Below are 23,509 nucleotides of genomic sequence, written 5' to 3' on the forward strand. Positions count from 1 at the left end.
AACTACACTAAACCGAAACTAACTGGCCGAAAATAGTCGACATCTGTTTTTGGGGGCTTGAAAGTTGACTGACTTCAGGCGTGTAGTAACGTTTTATCTTTTATTTAAGTCATTCTCTTATATTTTTTGTGATGGTTCTACTTTTATCCACTGAACTAAATTTCAAAATATTTTAACCAAAAAACTAAATATTATATGGTTGGGTGTTAAAAAATTTGTAACGAAACCAAAATCCAATTGTTGTTTCGCTACAATGCTAGATCGAGTAGGATTAATTCTGGTAGCCCAGTTGATAAGTGCATATACTCTGTTAATGCGGAGGTCCAGGTTTGATCCCATGGAACTGGGTTGGCTTTAGATCATTTAATTTCGTAGTATTTCGATAATTATTGTACTTATCACATCCTATCGATGTATCATGTCGTGTAATGACCATTGTAGTCGATACTCAAAAAGAAAAAAAATGCTAAAGAGAGTACTCAAATTTGGAATTATTTATATTTTCATCCCTACCCAAATTTCCACTTAACCCCAAATTTTAGTCCTTCCTTTCAATCTCCCCACCTAATAAACCTTTTCTCTCTCCCTCCCTCCCTCTCTATTCGAGTAGTTTGGATCTGAGTAGTGGAGTTACTTCCTACTACATTATTTCTTCTCATCGACGACGATGACTTCAACCTCTAAAATCTTCTTCTTCTTCATCTTCTTATTATCATCATCATTTATTCTCTCTTCCGCATTTCAATCTGATGAACTTCTTCTCGAAGATGAAGAATTTGAAGGAGTATTACCTCCTCCTGCTTCTTCTTCCTCTAGTCCTGATCTTGATTACGTAAATATACCTAATCTAACTCCTCCTTCACCCAGAAGAAGATCATCCGTACTAAATTCTGATCAAGATTCAGATTCTAAAGTTCAGTTCTCATTAGAACATGCTTTTGGTGATTCTGATTTCTCTCCTGCTGGTACTTTTACTGCTCGTCTCAAGACTTGGAGTCATGGTGGACAGGTTTTATTTACATCTAATACCTAATACTTTGTACATGATTTTGTGTTGTTATTGTGTTTAGGGATTGGAATTTTATAATGGGTTACTAATGAATTCCGAATTTATTGGAGATCTAGGGTTTCAACTTTTAATTTGAGAAATTAGAAGTCCATTTCTTGTAGTTAATTATTTGTTCTTATTTGTTGTAGACTCTAACGAAGCTTAGGTTTTCGAGGAATTCGCTTACTGATATTGACAAGGAAAACTTTCAGGTTACTTATTTTTCTTTTTTGCTTGTTAAGTTTTGATGCCAACCCGAAATTTTAACATGTTGGCATGATTTTTGTATTTCAGAAGCTACTTGAAGATGATGAGTTCTATAGAATAAGGGTACCATCTAATGTGTTGAGTCCCCCTGGAAGGGATTATATTGTTTCATCAGTCAAAGCTGTAAGTCGACAATCTACTTTTTCTTTTCCGGTGTTCCTATATGTCTAGGATTGTGGACTGGTTCTATGTATTCTACAAGATCCTATTTTATACATTCTAACTTATAATTTGAGTCATTTGAACTGCTAACTTTAGAAATTCTTGTTGGTCTTAGTCCACATTGGATGTGGAGGGGGTGGTGGTCACTGGTCACTTTGTAAGTGAGGGAAACCTTACCTCTTGAGCTAGCTTTTGGGGTGAGATAACCTCCCAAAACCACTCGGGGCAAGTAAAGCCCATGGAACATACCCACCGTTCGAACTGTTAGGTTGTCGCATGTGGAAAGTACGTTTTACCTATTTTAGGAATTAGGATATTTGGAACTTTTGTAACATTAACTTCATGCCAGAAATAAATTTCCCAGTCTCTTACCAACAATGTTTAAAAAAAGCTTTTTTTACGCCTCCATTTGGTTTTCTTTGACAGTGTGAGGCGATGCCCCGAGGCGTAGTTTTAATCTCGTATAATTTATTATAGTTATAGTACTTTATTCTGGTAATAGTATATTTTATTGCTTTTCTTTGTAGTACTACAAAAAATTAATTTTTTAATGGTAAAGTTAAAGGATGTGAATGACTTCGGTCACTTCTAACCTTTTGACTACCTCTGGAAGTTACAAAAAAAACAAAGAAAGTTACTACAACACCAAGGCGTAAGTTCTGATGCTGTACACCTATATTTTGCCTCGAGGCGTACGCCTCGATGCGCATCTTATGCACCTTTTTAAACATTGGTTACCGAAACATATGTCATTTGTTTGAAGAACTGATTGCAATCGAAGAGAAAACAATATTTGTGAACTAGCTCTTACTGCAATATCAGTCCAAATTACAATACCCTTATCGTACCAAAATTGCGAAACAGGACTAGGGTTTATGTCTCTGTCTGATATATGGTGATGCCTTCCTCTTTGTTCATCGCAATCATTTTATTACTACGCAGAATATATGTTGTGTTTCTCTGACAAAATATTATATTCTTACAGAGATGCCTCCCAAGGGACAGTTTGGACGAGCATTTTGTTATTCACATGGTATGGTGCTATTCACTATTTGGATTACAATTTCGTCAAAATGTGTCATACGGTTATACCCTTTAAATTCTTCTATCCAGGAGAAACATGTAGTTCTTACTGATGATTCAGGTAGCTTGGAAATGATTTGATTCGAAACTGATCTGGTATTCAGTTTCAATAACAGTTTTATACATTTGCGTACACCTAGTTTTCTGTGTACGAACAGAGATAATGCGTTCCTATTATGTACTTTAGGTTTAGGGTGTTGAGACTATGGAAATGATGATTTTGTGTTAAAAGATTCTTTCAGGGTATTTGTTGGAAGTAGGTTTGGCTGCAAGAATGCTGCACAAAATAGACATGTGGTATTATGTTAACGCTAGTTGTTATTCTATTAAACGTGGTTTGATAAAAAACTATGGAGCTTGTAGAAGGCTAGCACCTAGATTTTTTGAGTAGAGTGCTTGCTGCTGATTGAGCTTAAGAGTCAGGTTGCACTTGATGGATCTGATTACAAAGTTTTTGTAGATGACAAAATTCGAGCATGCTAAAGCCTTTAACCCACACGATGATTGTAAGGTTGAGGACTTTAGGTATTTGGAATTTGAACTTCCAAGCTCCAACTAATTTGAAACACTGAGAGTTGGAGCTATCAGATGGAGAGTGCTTTGCTAGTTTAGATCATCGAAATGTCAAAACTTCAATTAGAAATAGGAGTCCCTTTCTTGTAAGTTTCCTAGCTCAATTACGCTGTATTTTTTGGTGCATGTGGAAAAGAGTAAGAGAGAACTATTCACGCGCGTCATCGATTTCTAGACATCGTGACTTCGTCTGGCAACTTTAGTTTTTGTGATTCCTGTATTTTTAAGTTTATGTGCTCGTGCCATACCTGGATGAGATACTCTAAAAGCTAATGAGTGCAAATGGTTGTTTTATAGGAATCTGTTAATATTTTGGCGGTTAATTATGGTTCTCCTGGAGCGTGCCCATATCCCAGGTTACACAAACTTGTAAGTAATTTCTAACTTTACCTCACCAACAGTTTCTTGTTTTTCTACTGCATCTAGAATTTACTTTTACATTTCTATTGTAAGAGAAAACTCCGGTTTCTTAAGGAAGTCTTTCTAGGAAAGCAAGTTGATGTCTTGCAACTTGCTACTTCAGTGACAACATCTTTCCATGTTTCATTTCGCTGGTTTCACACAGCCCATTTCATTTCATAGTTAACAAGAAATTTCAAACCAATCTTTAGACTTAATAATCCATAGCTAGGAGAAGTTCCAATCACAGTAGAGAGGGTTTTCTTTTACTTGCATTGTTATTTCCTTTTAGCTTTTTTGTTGAATACATGGCTAACATAATAGAAATCCACCACTTGCCGAACACTTGTTGTACTTGGGTCTCTAAACGACTCTAAAGTGCAAACAACCAAAATCAAAAGCAGACGACAGAGTTTAGACCCACCAAGTATTACCTACTCTCCTCCTCCTAAATCTTCCTCTTTTTTCTAACCACCTTTCATGGTTGACTTTTAAGACTCACTACTACTATCCTTCTTGACAAAACGCTGGTAAACAAAGACTTCAAAAAAATGTCTTTTCTTGGGAACTTGTCACTTAGCTAAAGATTAAGTTCCTGTCTGTATTTCAGCCAACAAAGTGGTCTTTCAACTCGTACACTGTCCTGAAGAACAGCGAGCAAGCACCAAGGTAATGCATCATTTCCCATTCTTATTTATTTCTTTTTCCTTCTGCTCAACAACAAAATTTTCAACACTGATATGCATACATCCAGAAATCGACATTTGAGATGTGGGCTCTTGTAGTCATTTACTAGCTTGAATCTTGGTGATTCTTTTCTGTAGTAAATGTGAAACCTGGTTCCATGGTAGAGCATAAACCATATAATTGTCTTAGGATGGTCAATGACCCCAATATACTCTATAGTCCACCGATGAGTTCAGATCCTACTACTGATCTATTTTCATTTTTTTTTTATGATCTTTATAAAAAGTAAAAAAACTAATGATTACGGAGATAATATTGCTGGTTCAAGATCTTTCTTAGCATTGCTTTCTGGTGTCGATCTGTCCCCAGTTGTTACTGGCAAAGCACTTTATTCTTCTGTTTCACTTAGCCCTTTGGGCGTTTGGCATCAAAATGTGAAAATACATGGGATAAATAAATTGAAACGTTGGTTGATCAACTAATCAAACTGGCTTAAGAAGAATATTGAGATTCTTTCAGGGACGCAGTTGCGTCTGCCGCATGTTAAAAAAGGCGCACGCGATGCGCATCAATGTGCACGCCTCAAGGCAAAAGGGTAGAAGTGACCAAAAGCATTCATATCCTTTAACTTTACTATCAAAAAACTAATTTGGTATGTTCGACTAGAAACAAATTGAGTAAAATATACTATGAATAGAATCAAATACTAGTACTACATTAAAATATATAAAATTGAAGCTATGCCTCTTTGGCGCCTCGAGGCCCCACGTCGCATTTTCATAGAAAACTGCATCTGAGACGGAAAAACGTTTTCTTGCGTCTGCCTTGCTCTCTTCATAGTTATATTCTGTATTTCAATTTTCTGCTATAATAATATTATTCAACGGTGTTCGATATTTGTAGAGCTCCAGCATTTACAGAGGAAATTCTTGTTGGGGAGAATGCAGAGGGTGAAGGTGTTAAGCCTCCAGAGAAATCCTTTTGGGCTAAATACGTGAGCATCACCTCCCAAATTTCAGCCTTAGTTGTATTGAAAATTTATTTTATAAGATATGTATTAAGATTTATTGAAGCTAACTGTTTTTCTTTCAAATTATTGCAGTGGATGTATATGATTCCACTAGGTCTCATTGTCATGAATGCCGTAACTCAAGCTATGAACATGCCAGAGGAACAAGCTGGGGGAGCTCAACCATCAGCTGTACAGCGAGCTCCACCAGCTGCTGTCCGAAGACGGTAGCAACCTAACAGGTAAGATCCTTGTTAACTTTTGACACGTTTTGGCTCTTCAAATTCAAACCACTCAGAGTGAAACACTTGACATTCTAGTTCTGACTTAGTTTTATTCATTATAAACCAAATGAACTCTTGCATCGATGTCTCAAGATCCACTCTGATGGACCTATCTCGATCCAGCTTAGGCCTTTTCTTCTCGTTATCAAATTCTCTGCAATGTGTTTGTTTTTTCTCTAGCCGCAACTGAAAGCTGTCTTGAAGTCTGACTTGACTCGAGTCAGATTTCAATATTTTTTCCGGACCCATGGTGTCTGACAAGTCTGAATGGCCGGTTCGGGTTGTTTTTAACCCATTTCAAGTCAGCAGATTCAGATACAAACAAGTTAGATTCCAATAAAATGAAAGGAGACATCATAATATTCTTCATATTTTTCTCCATATGTTCTTTTCCATATTTCAGGTTTGGTTGAGATTGCAAGCAAAGAGCAGAGAAGAAAAAGAAAAATGGCTGTTATGTTGTTTAGGTTCCTGAAACGGTTTTGCTATTTTATTAGTTTTTGATTTGACCTAGTTATCTTCACAATCAGGGTGTAATTTATCGTTTACTGAGACCGATTAAATCAGAAACTTTGATACCTAATTTCACCACAACATCGTAAATATTTATTGCAGCAGAGTTTTTTGTTCTTTTTATAGCTTTCGATAGAAAAAGGGTGTCAATATAATTCTTTTTATTGCATGAAAATTAAGGCTTCCGTACCATAATTGACCAAACGGCCGCTTTTGCTGAAATATATATTTTTTTAATTTGGAAATTACTTATTTCACATGGACCCATTGTCTTTTGTATTATTTATTCGGGGCGATATAGAGGAGAATCCAATGTTCCAAAGCTTACGAGCATGATCACCTCATGCCTATGTAAATATTAAAACACTCTTGTATTTCGTCCAAGTTTATTGAAAACTACTCAAATTTTTTATTTGAGTTACCAACTAACTTTTTTGGTGGATGAAAGTGGTATAATCTTTCCTAATGGAAGAATCACTAAATTAGCAAAATTGGGTTTAATATTGATACTATAATTTTATTTTTATAATTACATAGTAGTGATTATGGATGCCATTTGATGACTAAGAACTTCATTACCCTCACCGACAAGGAATGGAGTCTAATGATGATGATAAATCTTACATTAGAAGATCTAATTCCTACTTGATACCGTCCGGTCAGAGAAAGTTCTTCTATTAATAGAGTTTAAATTCACGAAATTATTCTCGTTGAAGTGATTGATTGCTAAGTTGGAGAACAATTATTACAAAGACAGAATATACGAACGTTCATACCGTAACAAGGTTGGAGTATAAATTTTCGAAGTAAAAAAAAGTCTAATCACTTACTAGAAGTAACCTGTGGTAGGAGTACAAGATTTGGAGAAAAAAAGTTGGACACTCACAAATAAAATTTCTTCAGCATCTCGACTACCATCGAGACACAGAGCGTACGAGAGTGCCATCTAGTATAAGGTATCAATTAGAAACTAGAAAAAGGGAAAAGAGATGAAAATAAGAAAAAGTAAGGGAAAAAGGTACAAAGCTAACGGTTCCAATTCTAATTTAGTCCAAATAAAAACCAATTAGGGAAACCTTAACAAAAAAAAAAAAAAAAAAAAAACCAATTAGGGAAATGAGAAAAATAATCGAATTTGGACAAGCCATGTTAATTTAGCAAATTAGGTATTTTCGGTAAGATCCTAGTTTGTAATTTAACTCAAGTAAGAGGGGCACTTTGGAAAGTCGGTTCAGACAATCATTCCCAAAATCGAAATAAAATTTATGCTTGAAATCCGCTGTTATAAAAAGGCATCTAGAAAAGCAAGTGTTTTAGATTAGAGAGAGAGAGAGAGAGTGAAAGACAGACAGATATAGAGAGAGAGAGAGAGAAAGGGGGAAAAAGTTGCAGAGAAAGAGGAACAACCAAACAAAAGGGTTTCTATGAAATGTGGATGAACTGATTCTTGACCGTTGGATCCACTTAGAACAGGTATCTTTTTTCCTTCTTCTTCTTCTTCACTTCCTTTTTACTCATCTTCATCAATCTCAACTACTACTAATAGTAGTAGTGAATCAATACTTGATATTTAATTTGATTAGGTCTTGTTTGTTTCCAGAAACCTTCATTTTATGCTTTAATGGTCTCTAACTCACAAAAAAAAAAACCCCTAAAAAGCACTACTTTTTTTCCTTGTTTCTTTGATTTTTGACAGCTTAGCTCTCATATTTTAGTCTGATCCACACTATTACAAGTAGGAAAGAGGGGTTTTAGGTCTGATATGGTAGGTGGTAAACCGTTGAGGTTTTAGTCACTACTTATTTTGTCATATTTCAGTGTGTTGGCTTTCAGATTTGGGTGCAATGTGGACATTTGGAACAATGATGTTAAAAAAGAGACTTAGGTTATACACTAGGTTTTGGATTAGGAGGTAGATCCTCTTATCATTTTCTAGTGTTAGTAGGAGTTTGTTCAATTAATATTTTGTAAGTTATCTTGAATGATAGGAAAAGAATGAGAGATGAATGAGGTGTAAATAACAAAAGTGCACCTTCTATAAACCCTTGAATGATTAAGTCTCTAGTTGAGCTTTTTTTAATCTATGTCTTGATTATGTTCAATAGTTGATAATGCTGCAACTGAACAAAGAGTTGGCTTGTGCTTGGGTTACAATTCAAATGCGTGGGTTCTGTAATATGGTTTGGTAGTATCGCTTGTCAGTGGTGACAGTTTTTTGGTCTTTCGGAGCATCTCGTTTTACCTATTTTGATAGCGGTGAGTACAAGTATCCAAAGTATCATATGATCAGAGTGAGGTCTCTTATCCAGTTTGATAAAAAAGTAGTTGGTAAACCTATCTTGTTACTTGAATTAGGTAAGGTAGAATTCACTGATGAATTCTAGGTGAGACTGATCGTCTGTCTTCATGGTGGTAATGGGTGTTCCAGATTCTCAGATGTTCAGAACTTGGATTAATATTCAATACTACATCTTTAATACCTAGAATAAAGAGCTAAATGATGTCATTGACAGAATGACAGTTAACCCATTTAGTGTAGTGGATGGTGTTTAGGATATAATGGTGAAGACACTAACTTCTATAGTTTATCAATATTGCTTCAGTGATGTTTTTGGAGACAGAGTCACTAGTTGAAGAAAATATGTGCTGGTTCTTATGTTTCAAATTCTTAAACGGGGTCGAGAGAGGAAAGTGGTATATGAGACCAAAAAGCATTTCACTTTTCATTTTATTGATATTGTTAAGAAATTCATTTTTGTCTTCCCCTTTCCTTTTCATTGACCCTCTCTTGTTTGTAATGCCATAAGTTAAAACTTTTTATATATATGTACTTTTAAAATTTGTTCCTGAAATAATGTAATGTTTCTAATAGCTGTCTCTAGCTTTTTTTAATACTAGCACTTCTCTCATATCTCTTGAGTTTGAGTTCATGCTCCTTCGGGTCAAAATATTTATTTATTTCTAAACATCCAAGCAATTGTAAATTCTCTTAAAAAGTAAATACTGCAAATCGTTATACTCTTGTATGCCTTATCTGTGAGGTTCTTTCGGATCTGTGGTCAGTTTCTTGTTAAGTTAAAGTTGTCTATAGATTCAAAATGGTTTATCCTTCATTTTCAAAATAAAAGATTCTTCCTTGCGTCCTCGAGACCTCATTACAGCGGTTTAAGTCTATAATCACCTCCTATTTTTCAAAGGATTCGGATGATGCTGGGGGATGGGAAGAGAACACTTAACTGTCAAAAAATTGAACATTAATAAATTTTGTAACTTGGTGTGATCATTATTGTGTTGAAGTCTACTATCTTCTTTCTCTTGAAGCACACTCATAAATATCTATTTGTTTTTGTTTATCATTAGTACTTTGGTAGTTATTTTCTGTACATCTTCTTCTCAACGCAACTCTTACCATTCCCTAACTAAGTCGTTATCTGGATTTGGTATAACCTACAGGTGTTGTCATTTGGAACTATTGCTGTCCAAATATAAACTGAATGCTATAAGGAGATACGACAGATCTATGGTCGATCTCAATGTTGCCGAAGGGCTAAGCGTAGTAATGGCATTTTTCAGGGATCATATTCATCCTAAAGGTAGGTCATAAAGAACTAATGCTTACTTTGTGTTCTACCTTCATTTTTGGTTGATCAGCCTTTTGGCTTATTTTCTCTACCATGTGAAATGAACTAAACCTGATAACACAACTTTATTTTTCTCCCGTTGTCCTTTGCTTGCTGCTTGAGTCAATTTTGCAGATTTTTTCGTGCTCATTCATGTTTTCTTCGGCCTGTTTTTCTTGATTTACTCGAGAGGCACTGAAAATCTTGAGTTCTTACTCTTATGTTAATTTTGTAGGATCTTCATGCTATTGGTTCCTAGTATTCACAGTTTGGTTATCTACCTTCAATCAAGTAGTAACACTGCAGACATCACCTGGAACCACTGCCGAATTTTCTTCTACAATTAATGTTGCTGAACCTCCTGGTGATGGACTATTTTATCCCATAGAAATATCGCCAGCTGTCATTCCACCTCATCCGTATCCTGGACCAGGAGACACATTATCACCTATGTACCCTTCGTTTCCTACGACATATGAACCAGTCTTGACTGGGAAATGCCCTATAAAATTTTCTGCTATATCAGATATCATGGATAAAACGGCATCTGATTGTTCTGCACCTTTAGCAGCTCTAGTAGGGAATGTGGTGTGTTGCCCCCAGGTTAGTAGCTTACTCCATATCTTCCAAGGACACTATAGTGGAACTTCTAATGAGCTAGTTCTTGAAAAAGCAGTAGCAGATGATTGTTTCTCTGATATTATTAGTATATTAGCTGGCAGAGGGGCTAACAGTACGATTCCTTCGATTTGCTCCGTAAAACCTTCAAACCTCACAGGAGGTTCTTGTCCCGTAAAGGACACAATTACCTTAGAAAAACTGGTGAACACGAGCAAATTATTGGATGCTTGCAATTCAGTTGATCCTCTTAAGGAGTGTTGTAGACCAGTTTGCCAGCCTGCAGTTGTCGAAGCTGCACTCCGCATTTCCTCATCTGAGCCTGCTATCACTGTTAATGCTAATTTGCTTGGGGAGTCTGGTGGATTTGATGTACTAAATGATTGTAAGGGAGTAGTCTATTCATATCTCTCAAAGAAGCTTTCAGTAGATGTTGCTAATACTGCATATCGAATATTATCTGCCTGCAAGGTTAACAAAGGTACTACTTGTGATCTGATTCATCGATCATGATGTCATTATTGTATTTTTGCTTTTATTCATTCTATTCCTTGGTTATGCCATCTTTTATTACTTGGCGATTCTTTCTGCCCATGTGAATACCTTTTCCTCAAACTGCCTAGTCCATATAAAGTTTTTTTAAGTCACTCAAAAATCATTACTATGAACACCAATCAAATAGAAAAGGAAAATAAAAAAAAAAGTACTCCAGTATGAAGTCTTACAAATGTATTGTAGTTTCTGTAATTGCAGCTTGTGACAGATTTGCTGGATTTCAATTTAGTTTAAGCTTTCCTTTGTGATCAAATGCAGTTTGTCCTTTGGAGTTTGAGCAACCTTCAACAGTAATTAAAGCATGCCGCGATTTGGCTGGTCCAAATCCTTCCTGTTGTAACTCATTAAATACTTACATAGCCGGGATACAGAAGCAGATGTTAATTACAAATAGGCAAGCCATAAATTGTGCGACAGTGTTTGGATCCATGTTGCAGAAAGGTGGTGTGATGGCAGATATCTACAAGCTTTGCGATGTGGATTTGAAAGATTTCAGTCTTCAAGGTACTTCATTGCAACGTGGTTTTCCAATGTTTCTTTTAATTATTTTACTGGTTCGAACATTTCATCTGATCTACCATTATCTGTTTTCGCTTTCTTGGATCTGTTCCTTACAAAATTTTAATGGGGCAGCATATGGAGAACAAGGTTAGCCATTTTTTCCTATTTCTCTTCTATATCTCGTCCTTTTTTTTATTATTTCTCTCTTAATACTAATAGGGTTAATGTGGCTTTGGGTGATTAACAACAAAATCTAACCTTATAATAAAATGGCGAAATGTAGGTTGTCTACTTCGAAGTCTGCCAGCAGATGTAGTATTTGACAATTCTACTGGCTTCAGCTTCACATGTGATTTGAGGGATAATATTGCTGCACCATGGCCCTCGTCATCCTCAATTTCATCGTTATCTCTTTGTGCTCCTGGTAAGTAAAACTGAAGTTTTATTAACAATTACCTTAAGTTCAGAAACACGTCTCAGATCTAACTGATTACATCTCAACATTCACAGAAATGTCATTACCGGCTCTTCCGAAGTTGCAGAACTCTGGAAATCATGGCAAGTCTCCTAACTTGTGTATCTTGATTTATATTTTGCTTATTCGAGTATGAGAAGGAGATATTGCAGCGCTTTAGCTTGTCTAACTTCCACTATTGGATGTGCAAAACCCACATTGAGAATTATAGCACTTCCTTTCTCTAGGGGTTTTCATGTCTATAAAGGTCGGTGCTTCACATGCTCTCTTCATAATAACCCTTTGTCATCGACAAGTCAAATGTGTTAGAATGGTCCCACACAGCCAAATAGAAATTCATAACCAACAATAAGATATATGGCATCTCTACTCGTTGCTTGTTGGCTTTGAATTGGATATTCACAAACTTAACATGGTAGCAGAGCTGGGTTGACACATGATAGACCCAACATCACATATGGTCCGCCTCACCCAACACAAAGACACATGATAGATTCGAAGAAAGCCACGTGTGAGGATGCATGTGAGGATAGTCCGTTATCGACTAATGGAAGTCTTCTGATCAACAATATAATATGTAGAGCCTGCCTCCACTCATTTGCCTATTTGTTTCAGTTACATGCCTTCAAACATAATAAAATGTTCAGTCCATGAAACTGTGTTGCTTACTTGCATACTTAACTTAGCAGCAGTATGTCGTTAATTTTTTGTGGTATATTGCAGGATACTTAGGTGGCGGAACCTGGTTTCTTGTAGCGATTTTTTCATTTCTTGTTTTGAGTATACTGTAGTGAGACGAGAACAGGCTAAGTTGTTCGGCTAGCAGAAATTTAGTGATGGCCCGAGTCATAACTCGTGGTACAGGATTTTCATGTATATCTGATATCCATCTGTTCTCATGTATAGTAGCTGTTTTTTTGGTGGTTTTCATTCTTGATCAATCTGTGTTTTTCTACAAATTATCTAGATGAATATGAAGGATCTTTTCAGGGTTAGAGCTCCTATTTACCCTTCAAAAAGTTGTACCGTATTAATTTCTCTCATCGGAGAAGGGTCGCCTGTAACGGCTGGACAACAGATCGCTGGTGAGTGGTGACCCATCACTGGTTAGTTATGAAATTAGTAAATGGAGGTGCTGGAAGCTCAATCTCAAGTGGTAGGTTAGGTGGGGTACAATTTACACAAGTACTTCACCACTTTAGTTGGTACGTGGTTTATTGATTTTGTTGAGAGTTAAAAGAGTAAACTTTACTAACCCCATAGTTTAATTATACACCAACTTGATGTTGAGTATAATTGTAATCAATTGAAATGAGTTTGAGAGAAACAAAGATTTGCAACTTGCAAATGTCGGTTTTTTAGCCACTACAAGCTACTGTTATTCCATCCGGAATAGTTGCCGGAATAGTTAAGATTGAGAGAAACCAAAATTCGCAACTTCCAAATGTCGGTTTTGTGGCCAACGCAAGCTACTGATGTTTAATATTTTAAAGAGAAAGTGAAGTCGAAGTTGTGGCGGCTAGAGTTGGTGTTCAGAGATAGGAGGAGATGAGCAAAAGGTTGTATTGTTTCCCAAAATTTGACAAAATTTGTCATTTTCCTTCAAATTTTGTACTCGGAAAAACTGGATAAAATTTACAATTTCTCTTCGAAATTTTGTACCTGCATCACACAGTCGGACCTACATATTCCCCTGTTCTACTCCGGCCTATGATTTTTTACTGTTTATTGGTTCATCTATGTTAAACCTCTATTTTACACGCGGAAATAAGAAAATTCTCCTTGTTATAAAAATTTAAAGGGAAATTGTATTTTGTCAAATTTTTAACACAACATCTTTCTTCTTCTTCTTCATCCCCAGCCACCAATTTTGGGCACAACTTTTGGCCACCGCCACCTCCGATCACCACCCCCATCTTTCTCTCTCTCGTGCTTCTTGCCGGAACTAAACCTCGAGTAGGGGTTTCGCCAGAAACCCTCCTAGAGGGTTTCGTAATTGAAAAACCACAAACTTTTCATAGCCGACCGACCAGGAAATTTGAAACCTCGAGGAGGTTCTCGAAACCCTCCTTGAGGTTTAGGGACCGAATGACATGATGAGATAGAGAGATAGAAAGAATGAAAGAGAAAGAGACACGGTGTGTGTGTGCGCGAGAGAGAGAGAGTGAAAGTGACACACCGTGAGAGAGGACGGAGAGAGAGAGAGAGAGAGAGTGAGGGGAAGAGAGTACGAGAAAGAGCGAACGAGATACAATGAGAGAGAAAGATTGTTGGCGTCTCTTACCGGAGAAGAAATTGTAGTAAAGTTGGGGGAACAAGAAAAGGTCCAAAAGAATTCTACCCAAAATTTTGTCGTGGAAAATATTCTAGTTTCCTTAAAGGGGTAGTCGTATTTTGACCCCGCAGTCTGCCCTTATTTATTGACAACGTTTCTTTGTGGTTTGTGCTTTTCATTTATCAAGTTTGATCTCGTGATACGTGAGAAAATAGGGTTAGAGAAAGTTGTTTTCACGGGAAAGTTGGTTCTCTGTTGTTTGGTTGAACTAAAAGAGTGCGAAAGTGACTTTCCCGTGGAAAAGAAAGTGGGAAAGAGACCCAAAAAGTTTTACCACGAAAACAGAGACAACTCGGGAAAGAGGGCATGGAGAGAAAATTGGTGGTTGTGGCCGGTGATGGTGGTGGTGATGGTCTGAGGCGGTGCAAATGAAATTAGGAGAAAAATAAACTTGTTGATTTTTAGACTCAAAGTTGTGTTGTCTAAAATCAGTTGAAATGCAAAGTTTTACATGCCCTAATCCCTATAACTAAAGAGAAATGATAGAGTAGAAGCCTCAAAATACCGTCCTAAATTTTCTTTGCTTGAAATTAGCATGTCCGATCTTTTCGTTTGCCATCCATTTATTAGTTTATTAGACTTATGTTAGTTAAGAATATATTCTTCATAGGTTAAAAACAAAAAAGAAACAAAACTACCTTTTTGTATCTTGGTAGAAGGGCAATTTCAGTTTTATTAGGCTTTAAATGAGAGAGAACAATACTAAAACCCCAACTAGCCACTTAACTTTGTCTCTATAACAATTTCAGCCGGTGCCACTTGCACCTTGTTAATACTAAATACTTACTCTACGCGGCTTCTTACCCACAAGTACTATCCACTAGCTAAAAGCAATGCTTATAGGGTAGAAAAAGAACACTATGATTTCAAATCAATCTTCATATTCAATTCTAAGTAATACTTGCAATAGTGTACAAAATTAGGGTTGTGGTTACATATCAACTCAAAATTGTTTATTGACCTAACTCACTTAATCAAGTTGTTTGAATGATATATACTCGGTAGGATATAGATTAAAGTGCAATTTTTTTCAACTCAAAACAAATTAGCAATGGAGGAGATGACCTAGATATTATGTTTTTGGTTGATAAAATATTCATTTTCTGTGTAACAATTTTCACTCCCCTTATGGATGACATTCTGTGAACTTAACACGTGTTTTTTTGTATATTGTAGAACAGATATGACTATTATTGGATGTATCATTTGTGGTTTAACTCTAAAACTACGTTAAATTTGTAGTCATCTAACTCAAAACTAAACGATAGCGAGTGGAGATGAACTAAATATTATATTCTTGATTCCTAAAATACTTTCTTTTTCATCTAGAACTATACTTAATATATGTAGCTTAAATGTATAGAAAACACCTTATACACTTCCAAATCAAGCAAATGGCCAACATTGATCGCCAAGTGTTGTAGTAGGTATTTATATCATAAAAAATTTGGGTTTGTCCTTAACTAGGATAAATACTTAGGTCTTGAGATATTGACATAGAATTGGGATGGTTAATCTTGGGTTTATAAGTTGAATACTAATAAGTTCTTTTTCCTATGCTTAACAACGGATTCATAAAGTTAGCTTCTCAAGTTTCAAAGTGTTACCCTTCCTAGATTAACTGAATTTGTGTTTCCAACATTATGGCCAAAATGATGCTAGTTCCACTTCCACCCTCTCATTTTAAGTGCCGAAGTGTTTTTTTTTTTGAACTGTTCAACGTGTCTCGAACCCTTGACTTCTAGGATGGAAGACTATACCTCTTACCACTCCAACCAAGGGTTGTTGACTGCCGAAGTGTTTTCGAAAAAGTCGTGGGGTCTTCGATGATGATAGAATTTTTTACAGTTCGGGAGCTAGGGTGTGACTGGCAAAAAGAACTGACAGAGCTTAGTCCGTCATTAACGGTATGAAGTTTCAAAATTATTAGTCCAATGCTAGGTTGTGATAGTTCTACATTCTCTGCTATAGTGTTAAAAGTCTGAGCTATAGTACTCGCTCAAGCTTAGTAAGTGAAATGACCTTTTAGATAGATTCATAATTTCATTAAAAGAAAGATAGATCCATAAAGGCTAGAGCCATAGAGAACTTTACATCTATTGGGTTTGTACGGGTTGTATGTACTTTGGTGAGTAAAAAATTTTGATAATTGGTGAGGCTTATTGGTTCGTCATATATTGATTAAAAATTAATTACAACAAATAATTAGTTCTACTATAGTTAATATCAATATTTGTTGTTAGATAACTTCGCCCACAATGATTCAAATTAACTTAGAATCAGAAATTTGAGAAAGACTATGATCATATAGTCATTTATTTTAGCACGAACTTCAAGAGTGATTACATTCATTACATGACATAGATGCATCATGAATAATATGAAGAAGCATCGCGAACTGAATAAGCACTATACTTGTCGTCTCCAAGACATCGTGTAAAGACCGTTAAGGCCATTTTAAAGGTCCGAAAACTAATTCCCTTGTACCTTTAACCCATATATAGTTTTTATCACGTAAAATAATAAATGATAGATTTCCACCCCAACCAAATTTTGATCATGTGTAAGCAGAACTCCGTGTATATAACCATTGAAAAAGCATTAACGCAATTGACCGTAAGTTAGAAAGTAAACTAACCTAGTTGTCTTTTACAAAACAAGTTACGTATAATACTGTACAAAATACTTTTAAAAAGAGTTATCAAATGACTTCAAAATATTATGTTCTACAAAAATGATAAATAAAAATTTGTGGTGTAGTAAAATTCAAACTTTTGGTCTCTCCTAGCTCCAACTAAATTAGGCGTAGAAGAAAAATGACAAAACTACCCCAAATATCAAATACATAATAGTCTTGAAGAATGTTTATAAAAGCCCTAATTCCTCGGCACATTCATGTGAGAAGCCATGCATGCAACTGCATCAAATTAAGTTCCCACTCGCAGGTGCCTTAAGTTAAGGACTACCACCACCCTTACTATAATCTACTATATATAAAGGTCTATATATGTGTATATCTCTCTCACACACAACTACTACAATCTTAGATTTTCTTCATCTCCTTGTTTTATCTTCTTTCTCTCTTCAAGCTTTTTTATTAAAATTTTGAGAGAAAGAAGAAGTTGGTAATAAAGATGATGAGAAGAAAAGGGTACTCCAATATTGCAATCTTATTGGTATTGGTTGGGGCAGTAGTAGTAATAGTGTGCCCATTAATAACTAGTGTTGAGGGCGCGGTGGTAGCGCCTCCAACGGGGCTTGTGAGAAAATTTTATAGGCTCAATGATACGTGTCCTGATGTCGAAGAGTATGTCAAGCATCAAGTGAAGTTATTTTGGGATAAAGATAAAACCATCGCTCCTAAGCTCCTTCGACTGCTCTACTCTGATTGCTTTGTATCTGTAAGTATGAATTAATACAATCACTTAAGTCTTACTAAGAGTACAAAAAAAAACATTGATCAATATTCTATGCTAATTATTTTAAATAATTGAGATTAAAATAAAATACGTAGTAACCGTGTACCAATCAACTATTTATGAAACAATATGATATTAAATGTGTATGGATCTAGGGTTGTGATGCATCTATTCTATTGGAAGGACCCAACTCAGAGAGAACAGCCCCACAGAATGCAAGGTTAGGGGGATTTGCATTTATTGAGCTTGTGAAGGAGGTTGTAGAGAAAAGGTGTCCTGGAGTGGTTTCATGTGCTGATATCCTTGTGCTTGCCACTAGAGATGCAGTTCATTTGGTACACTCCTTAACTTTATTTACATCTTTCAAAAAATTTTCATAATTAATTTTTAATTATTTTACGTGTGTTTCCTCACCCGGAACAACTAAAATCTTTTCTGACACTACAATTATTTTATCAAATTGGTCGTCGTTCCCACTAATTTTCCTTATAAACTGTCTGAATGCTGATATAAAAGCCGTGGCAGATGCGGAGATTACATATGAATGAAAATGTAGTTGATACAATTTATTTAAATGGGTTTGGGGTGAATGAAACTGCAGGCAGGGGCACCATCTTATCCTGTGAGGCTAGGAAGAAGGGACAGTTTGGTATCAAGTGTATCATCAGTGGATCTTCCTTTACCATCCATCACTTGGGAAAAATCTCTTGCTTACTTCAATTCCAAAGGTTTAGATGTACTTGACATGACTACCCTCCTAGGTAAACTAACCATTTTCTATTTTCTCCCATTTTTGTCATATAACAAGGGCAGAAGAGTAATCTTCATAAACGAAGAAATTATTTTCTTGATTAACAATAATTATTAATTATAATTACAAAAATACTATTTGTCCCTCCATTTTTGTCCCTCCCCCAGCCCTCTGCCAGTGTGGCGACATATCACTGGAGTATATTTTCTCACAATTCTCTCTCTAGTTGTGACACACTCAAGTGATATGTTGCTACATCGGCGGAGCGCTGGAGGAGGGACCAAAATGGAGGGATGAATAAAATTTCTCTTATAATTAAACTAAATTATTTTGATAAATGTAGGAGGACACACAATGGGTTCAACCAGATGTCGTAACATTCTTGAACGTTTGTACAATTATAAAGGTACAAAAAAAGCAGACCCAAACATGGACCCATTACTAGTATCCGTGTTGAGAACGCAATGTCCAGCGAAGATGAAGATAGGCGAAACTGAAAAAACTTTATTCCTTAACCCGGAAAACGGTGCAAAATATCAGTTTAACAATACCTATTATTCAAGATTGTTAAGAAAACAAGCTATTCTAGAGATAGATCAACAAGTACTTTTGGATACTGAAAATGGTGAAACCATTGCTGAGGAATTTGCAGCTGGGTTCGAGGATTGGAGAAAATCATGGGCTTTGTCTATGAATCGAATGGGAAATATTGGGGTTTTGACTGGAAATATGGGTCAAATTCGTAAGCGATGCGGGTTCGTTAATTAACAAGTATATAACTATAGATTATGTCGACTTATTAAAGCTAACTTTGTCGATGTAACTAAGTGAAAAAGTGAGGAAAATAAAGTAATGTAATCCTCTATTTAATTCTATAAAGAAACAATCTCTCTACTTATATTTTTATTATTTTTTCAATAATTCATCATGTATCTGTTTTGTTATTTTGCTCTTTTATTTTTCCTCGTACAATAAACTCCAAAGATTGAACAAAATCTATGGTTGTTCCATTGTTTTTCACAGATATAGTTCATCTTAAGTATTTTTCTTAGTTATCATGTTAATATATACAAATATGTAGATATTATGAATCCCAAATACAAGAAAATAATAAATATCCCTCTCCTTAATTGATAAATATCTTTCGCCTTAATTGCACGTGGTGGTCGTGTCTTAGTTTTCTCTAATATCTTCATTTTCCTCTAACCACAAATTTATTTTATCGTTGGTGTAATCAACCATGAATTAACTCAAAAATAGCTCACCCAAGAATTTAAGTCTAGAAATAAGCACACCGGAAGATTCAATATTATGATTTTTTTAGTTGTTGCTAAAACCAATCATATATATGAACTGTCGAACTTAAAGCTAACCCAAAAATAGAAACCACTCATGTTTCATTGATGAGTTCTATTTTCATGAACTTTTCATGTATGAATTCCAACTAGATAGCACAATCTCGGTTTTCATGGACTTTTTCACAGTTTGTTAGTGTTAAATTTACGATTAGGTGATAATCGTAAAGATAAATTGAAATAGTGGACACGATAAACTAACGTGGTTCAACTGTATATCTTTCCCCGTAGATCTTGACGTATATCCACGGATGTCACGTATATAACCTTATCTCAACCGTTAGGGAAGAAAATAGCGACCATAGCATAATATTACATAGATACCCGAAGTTCCTTTACTATTAGTTTTTTTTAAATTTTGGGTCCCTAGTCCGAAAATCTACACCAAAACACACATTTAGTCCACCCTAATATTAATATAGGATTTTAAGCCGAAATAATAATTATAATGGATATTTAGTCCAAATTGACCCATCTCTATAGAAAAAACAGATCTCTATCATTTATATTTAATCACAATACCCATTATAACCTTTTATATAAGAAAAAAAAATCCACTTTTGAAAACCAATCCCTTCTTTTTTTCTTAAATTTTTTCGATTGATTTCAAACTTATTATCTGTTTCGCAATACACACGTTATTCAGTATATATTTCTGTAACAAAACACATTTAGTATAGTTAAAGTATGCCTAGAAGTCAAAGTTACACTGTTTTTCTGTTTATTGATTCTTGTTTTGTTTCATAAATAACGTGTTGTTTATTGTTAAAGTTTCATACTTTATTTCATTTTTTTATGTGTCATACATAACACATTATGTATAAACAATGTTTCTTTCAAAAGGAAAAGGGACTAAAATCCTATTTTCTGGAAAGATTGGACCTTAATCCCTTTTGAATTTTATTTTGGGCCTAAAACCCGTGGACCCATAATTCATCAAATAACAACTTTGGTTGGTTACTATACGATGCAAAAACAAGATGCTTGTATGCCACCAGAACTCCAATTAAATATCCAAATTTAGGCCTAATCTGAACTAGGTTTAAACAGCCCATACTAGGGTCAGTCCGAGTGCTCTTGGATTGCCCTGTGTGGATCTCCGACTACTCAGTCCATGGCCACGGGGAGTGCTAAGAGAGGACCGGGCGAAATATCCAAATTTGGGCCTAATCTGAACTAGGTTTAAACAACCCAGATTAGGGTCAGTCCGAGTGCTCTTGGATTGCCCTGCGTGGATCTCCGACTACTCAGTCCATGGCCACGGGGAGTGCTAAGAGAGGACCGGGCGAAATATCCAAATTTGGGCCTAATCTGAACTAGGTTTAAACAACCCAGATTAGGGTCAGTCCGAGTGCTCTTGGATTGCCCTGCGTGGATCTCCGACTACTCAGTCCATGGCCACGGGGAGTGCTAAGAGAGGACCGGGCCTATGGCAAAAAATTGGGGGCGTATACAGACCCTCTTTTTAGAGTTTTCAATAGCCTATCAACTCAATTACTCTGGGCCAACATGGAAATTCTAAGCCCATGAATAAGCCCAGTAAGTTCAGTAACAGTGTCAGGAATGAAAAAAAATAAAAAAAATTAGGGTTTACAAATGGAAAGCTACCAATCTATATAAAAGGACCAAACGAATCACACAATGGAAAAGTGATTGCTTTGGGGAGCTTCATTAGGGTCTACAAAATGGTAATCTCTCTCTCTCTCTCTGTGTAGAATGTTTTAAAGTTCATCTGGGTGACGATTGTACAATGTTTGTGTAATTTTCAATCATATTTTGGCTTTGATTTTCATGATTAGGGTTAATTTCAAGGTGACTAATGCTTTTAATGGTTTTTTTATTTCATGGGTTTTAGATGATTAACAGTTTTGATTTCTCATTAATCATTTGTTGTGAGTAGAACAAAAGAAAGTAGATAACTAGAAACCCTAAGTTGTTAAAAGTAATGAGACACAAATTACAATATCCTGAGAAACAATACATAATTTAGATAGTTTCTTACAAGTAAATTGCTTCAAATTATGGTTATCTAAAAATGTTTATACACATTTGACATGTTTGATTTGTGTGGGTCTTTTAGGTCTAAAATGAAACTTTCTATTTCAATCAAGTTATCTTCCCCATAAGATTTAATTTTTTTTTCTGATTTTGATTTTGATTTTGATGTTGATAGCCAAAGCAAATTCATGAGATTAAGGATTTCCTTCTCACTGCTAGAAGGAAAGATGCTCGTTCGGTCAAAATTAAGAAGAGCAAAGATGTTGTGAAGTTTAAGGTTCGGTGCTCCAAGTATTTGTATACTCTTTGTGTGTTTGATTCGGAGAAAGCCGAGAAGTTGAAGCAATCACTTCCACCAGGTTTGTCGAACTCTTAACAATGTGGCATGTCCAAATTTTTAATATTTTCATTCCAATAGTTACTTATTTAGTTATTCAAATGATTTTAATTTTATAAATTATAATCCAACTTATATATTCATGATGTTTGACTTATCGAGCTTTCTTAACAAGAAATATGGGCACGAATTTGTTATCTAGATGCTAAGAATCGTAGGACTTAGTGTGTCACATTGTAGATTATGGGTACTTTGACATGGGGTTGGTTGCGAGCATATCACGATTATACACATTCACGGACATTTGTCTTACTATTGTATTGAATGCCCGTAACAAGAATAGATACTGGAGCCCTATATAGTGTAAGAAATACTAATCCTTAAACCCTTGTTTTGTATCTGCGTATTTTGAGTTCTGGTAGGTGAATGTCATACGATGCAATTTGTGGAGTTAGATGTCATTTTCAAGTAGATAAGAATGGATTTAGAATGCAATCAGATCCGCTTAAATTGTTCAAGTCTACCATACGATATGATTTCGTGACTCCTGTCTCACAATCTCCTCGTACAACCATAGAGCAGGGTCCGTTGTTGGTGTTATGGTCTTGAGATTTTGTTTCTCTACTATTTAAGATTTTCAATTAGAAGCATGAGATGGAGATTACTCAATATTTGCTTGTTATCATAGAAGACTTAGTTGTGTTACTTTCTTTAATTGTATGGAAGGATCGATGTTTACGGAGAGATTGTTTCTCCATTTTCTTGCAGGTTTGAATGTGCAAGATCTGTGAAAGATTTCGAGGTGTCTGATATGAACCGGTAGAAAACAACTACAGAGGAGATTAATTTCTTTGAAGTAATTTCACTAGGTTTATGATCTCTCACATGGTGTTTCTCTTTTTCTTTTTTACTACTAGTTTGTTTGTAGACTTTGATATAATGAATCAAACTGTTTCTTACTTTCACTTTTCACCGATAATGTTTGAGGAGGATCAAGTCGGAAACCAATTTTTGGTTCACAAACCTGTGAACTAATTTTAGTCCCACCTAGTCATATTTTGAGAAGGATCAAGTCCAAAGCCAATTTTTCGCTCATTAGACTCTTCTCACTGTCTTTTCCCCTCCCTCTCCTCTGGCATCTTCCATGTTTGATCGTCAAGTTTCATCGATTTTAGTTTCTCAGACCAGTTTGGTAAAGATACAAAAACCATTCATCAATAACTTCAACAGGAAAATATTGAAACTATGTGTCCTTTTATTTCAGCTTCTACAAACAATTTGGATTCAGGCACAGGACCCTCCCTCATCTATTAAACCCAAAAAATAAAATAAAAAATGAGAGTAGTGGTTCACAGCGTGGGTGGGTCGGCATAACCCGACTTATTTCATAACAACGTATCGCAACTACACATGGACACGTTTGTGTTGTTGCTAAGGGACGGGTCAGAGCCAGACTCCCAGCTGTGCCACGGTACAACCCGTTTCATGGTCATGCCAAACGATTACACACCAGACCTTGA

At 35.7% G+C, this 23,509-nt stretch overlaps 4 protein-coding genes across 6 annotated transcripts; all 4 read left to right on the top strand.

Annotated features, from left to right (window-relative positions):
• Nucleotides 1-481: 481 nt before the first annotated feature.
• On the top strand, nt 482-6,129 carry LOC147555564 (ER membrane protein complex subunit-like protein). Its single transcript, XM_086663185.1, has 9 exons — nt 482-1,009; nt 1,198-1,260; nt 1,343-1,438; nt 2,463-2,510; nt 3,431-3,502; nt 4,143-4,201; nt 5,123-5,213; nt 5,322-5,470; nt 5,916-6,129. Exons 1-8 carry the CDS (start codon nt 668-670, stop codon nt 5,457-5,459), a joined length of 909 nt encoding a protein of 302 aa, XP_086519311.1. The 5' UTR covers nt 482-667; the 3' UTR covers nt 5,460-5,470; nt 5,916-6,129.
• A 780-nt stretch (nt 6,130-6,909) lies between these two features.
• On the top strand, nt 6,910-12,735 carry LOC147555565 (putative GPI-anchored protein At1g61900). Of its 3 annotated transcripts, XM_086663186.1 has the most exons (8): nt 7,317-7,498; nt 9,479-9,618; nt 9,881-10,744; nt 11,077-11,322; nt 11,452-11,466; nt 11,603-11,743; nt 11,830-11,877; nt 12,518-12,735. In XM_086663186.1, the coding sequence occupies exons 2-8, from the start codon at nt 9,546-9,548 to the stop codon at nt 12,583-12,585; spliced, it is 1,455 nt and encodes a 484-aa protein (XP_086519312.1). In that variant the 5' UTR covers nt 7,317-7,498; nt 9,479-9,545; the 3' UTR covers nt 12,586-12,735. The 3 variants fall into 3 exon arrangements, 2 of the variants coding, with proteins under 2 accessions (XP_086519313.1, XP_086519312.1); XM_086663187.1 differs by lacking the exon at nt 11,452-11,466 and having other exon boundaries at nt 6,910-7,498; nt 11,077-11,337; XR_015234911.1 differs by lacking the exon at nt 11,452-11,466 and having other exon boundaries at nt 7,316-7,498; nt 11,077-11,337; nt 11,830-12,303; nt 12,481-12,735.
• Nucleotides 12,736-17,150: 4,415 nt separating this feature from the next.
• Nucleotides 17,151-19,197, top strand: LOC147555566 (putative peroxidase 61). Its single transcript, XM_086663443.1, has 4 exons — nt 17,151-17,530; nt 17,704-17,883; nt 18,150-18,309; nt 18,643-19,197. The coding sequence occupies exons 1-4, from the start codon at nt 17,264-17,266 to the stop codon at nt 19,065-19,067; spliced, it is 1,032 nt and encodes a 343-aa protein (XP_086519569.1). The 5' UTR covers nt 17,151-17,263; the 3' UTR covers nt 19,068-19,197.
• Nucleotides 19,198-21,236: 2,039 nt separating this feature from the next.
• LOC147555567 (large ribosomal subunit protein eL38z/eL38y-like) lies at nt 21,237-22,954 on the top strand. The gene is made up of 3 exons (XM_086663188.1): nt 21,237-21,342; nt 21,828-22,011; nt 22,758-22,954. The coding sequence occupies exons 1-3, from the start codon at nt 21,340-21,342 to the stop codon at nt 22,778-22,780; spliced, it is 210 nt and encodes a 69-aa protein (XP_086519314.1). The 5' UTR covers nt 21,237-21,339; the 3' UTR covers nt 22,781-22,954.
• Nucleotides 22,955-23,509: the final 555 nt, after the last annotated feature.

The sequence above is a fragment of the Eschscholzia californica genome, unplaced genomic scaffold (assembly GCF_041429995.1).
Source record: "Eschscholzia californica isolate CP2 unplaced genomic scaffold, dmEscCali1.0.p SCAF_2, whole genome shotgun sequence".
NCBI classification, from domain to species: Eukaryota; Viridiplantae; Streptophyta; class Magnoliopsida; order Ranunculales; family Papaveraceae; genus Eschscholzia; species Eschscholzia californica.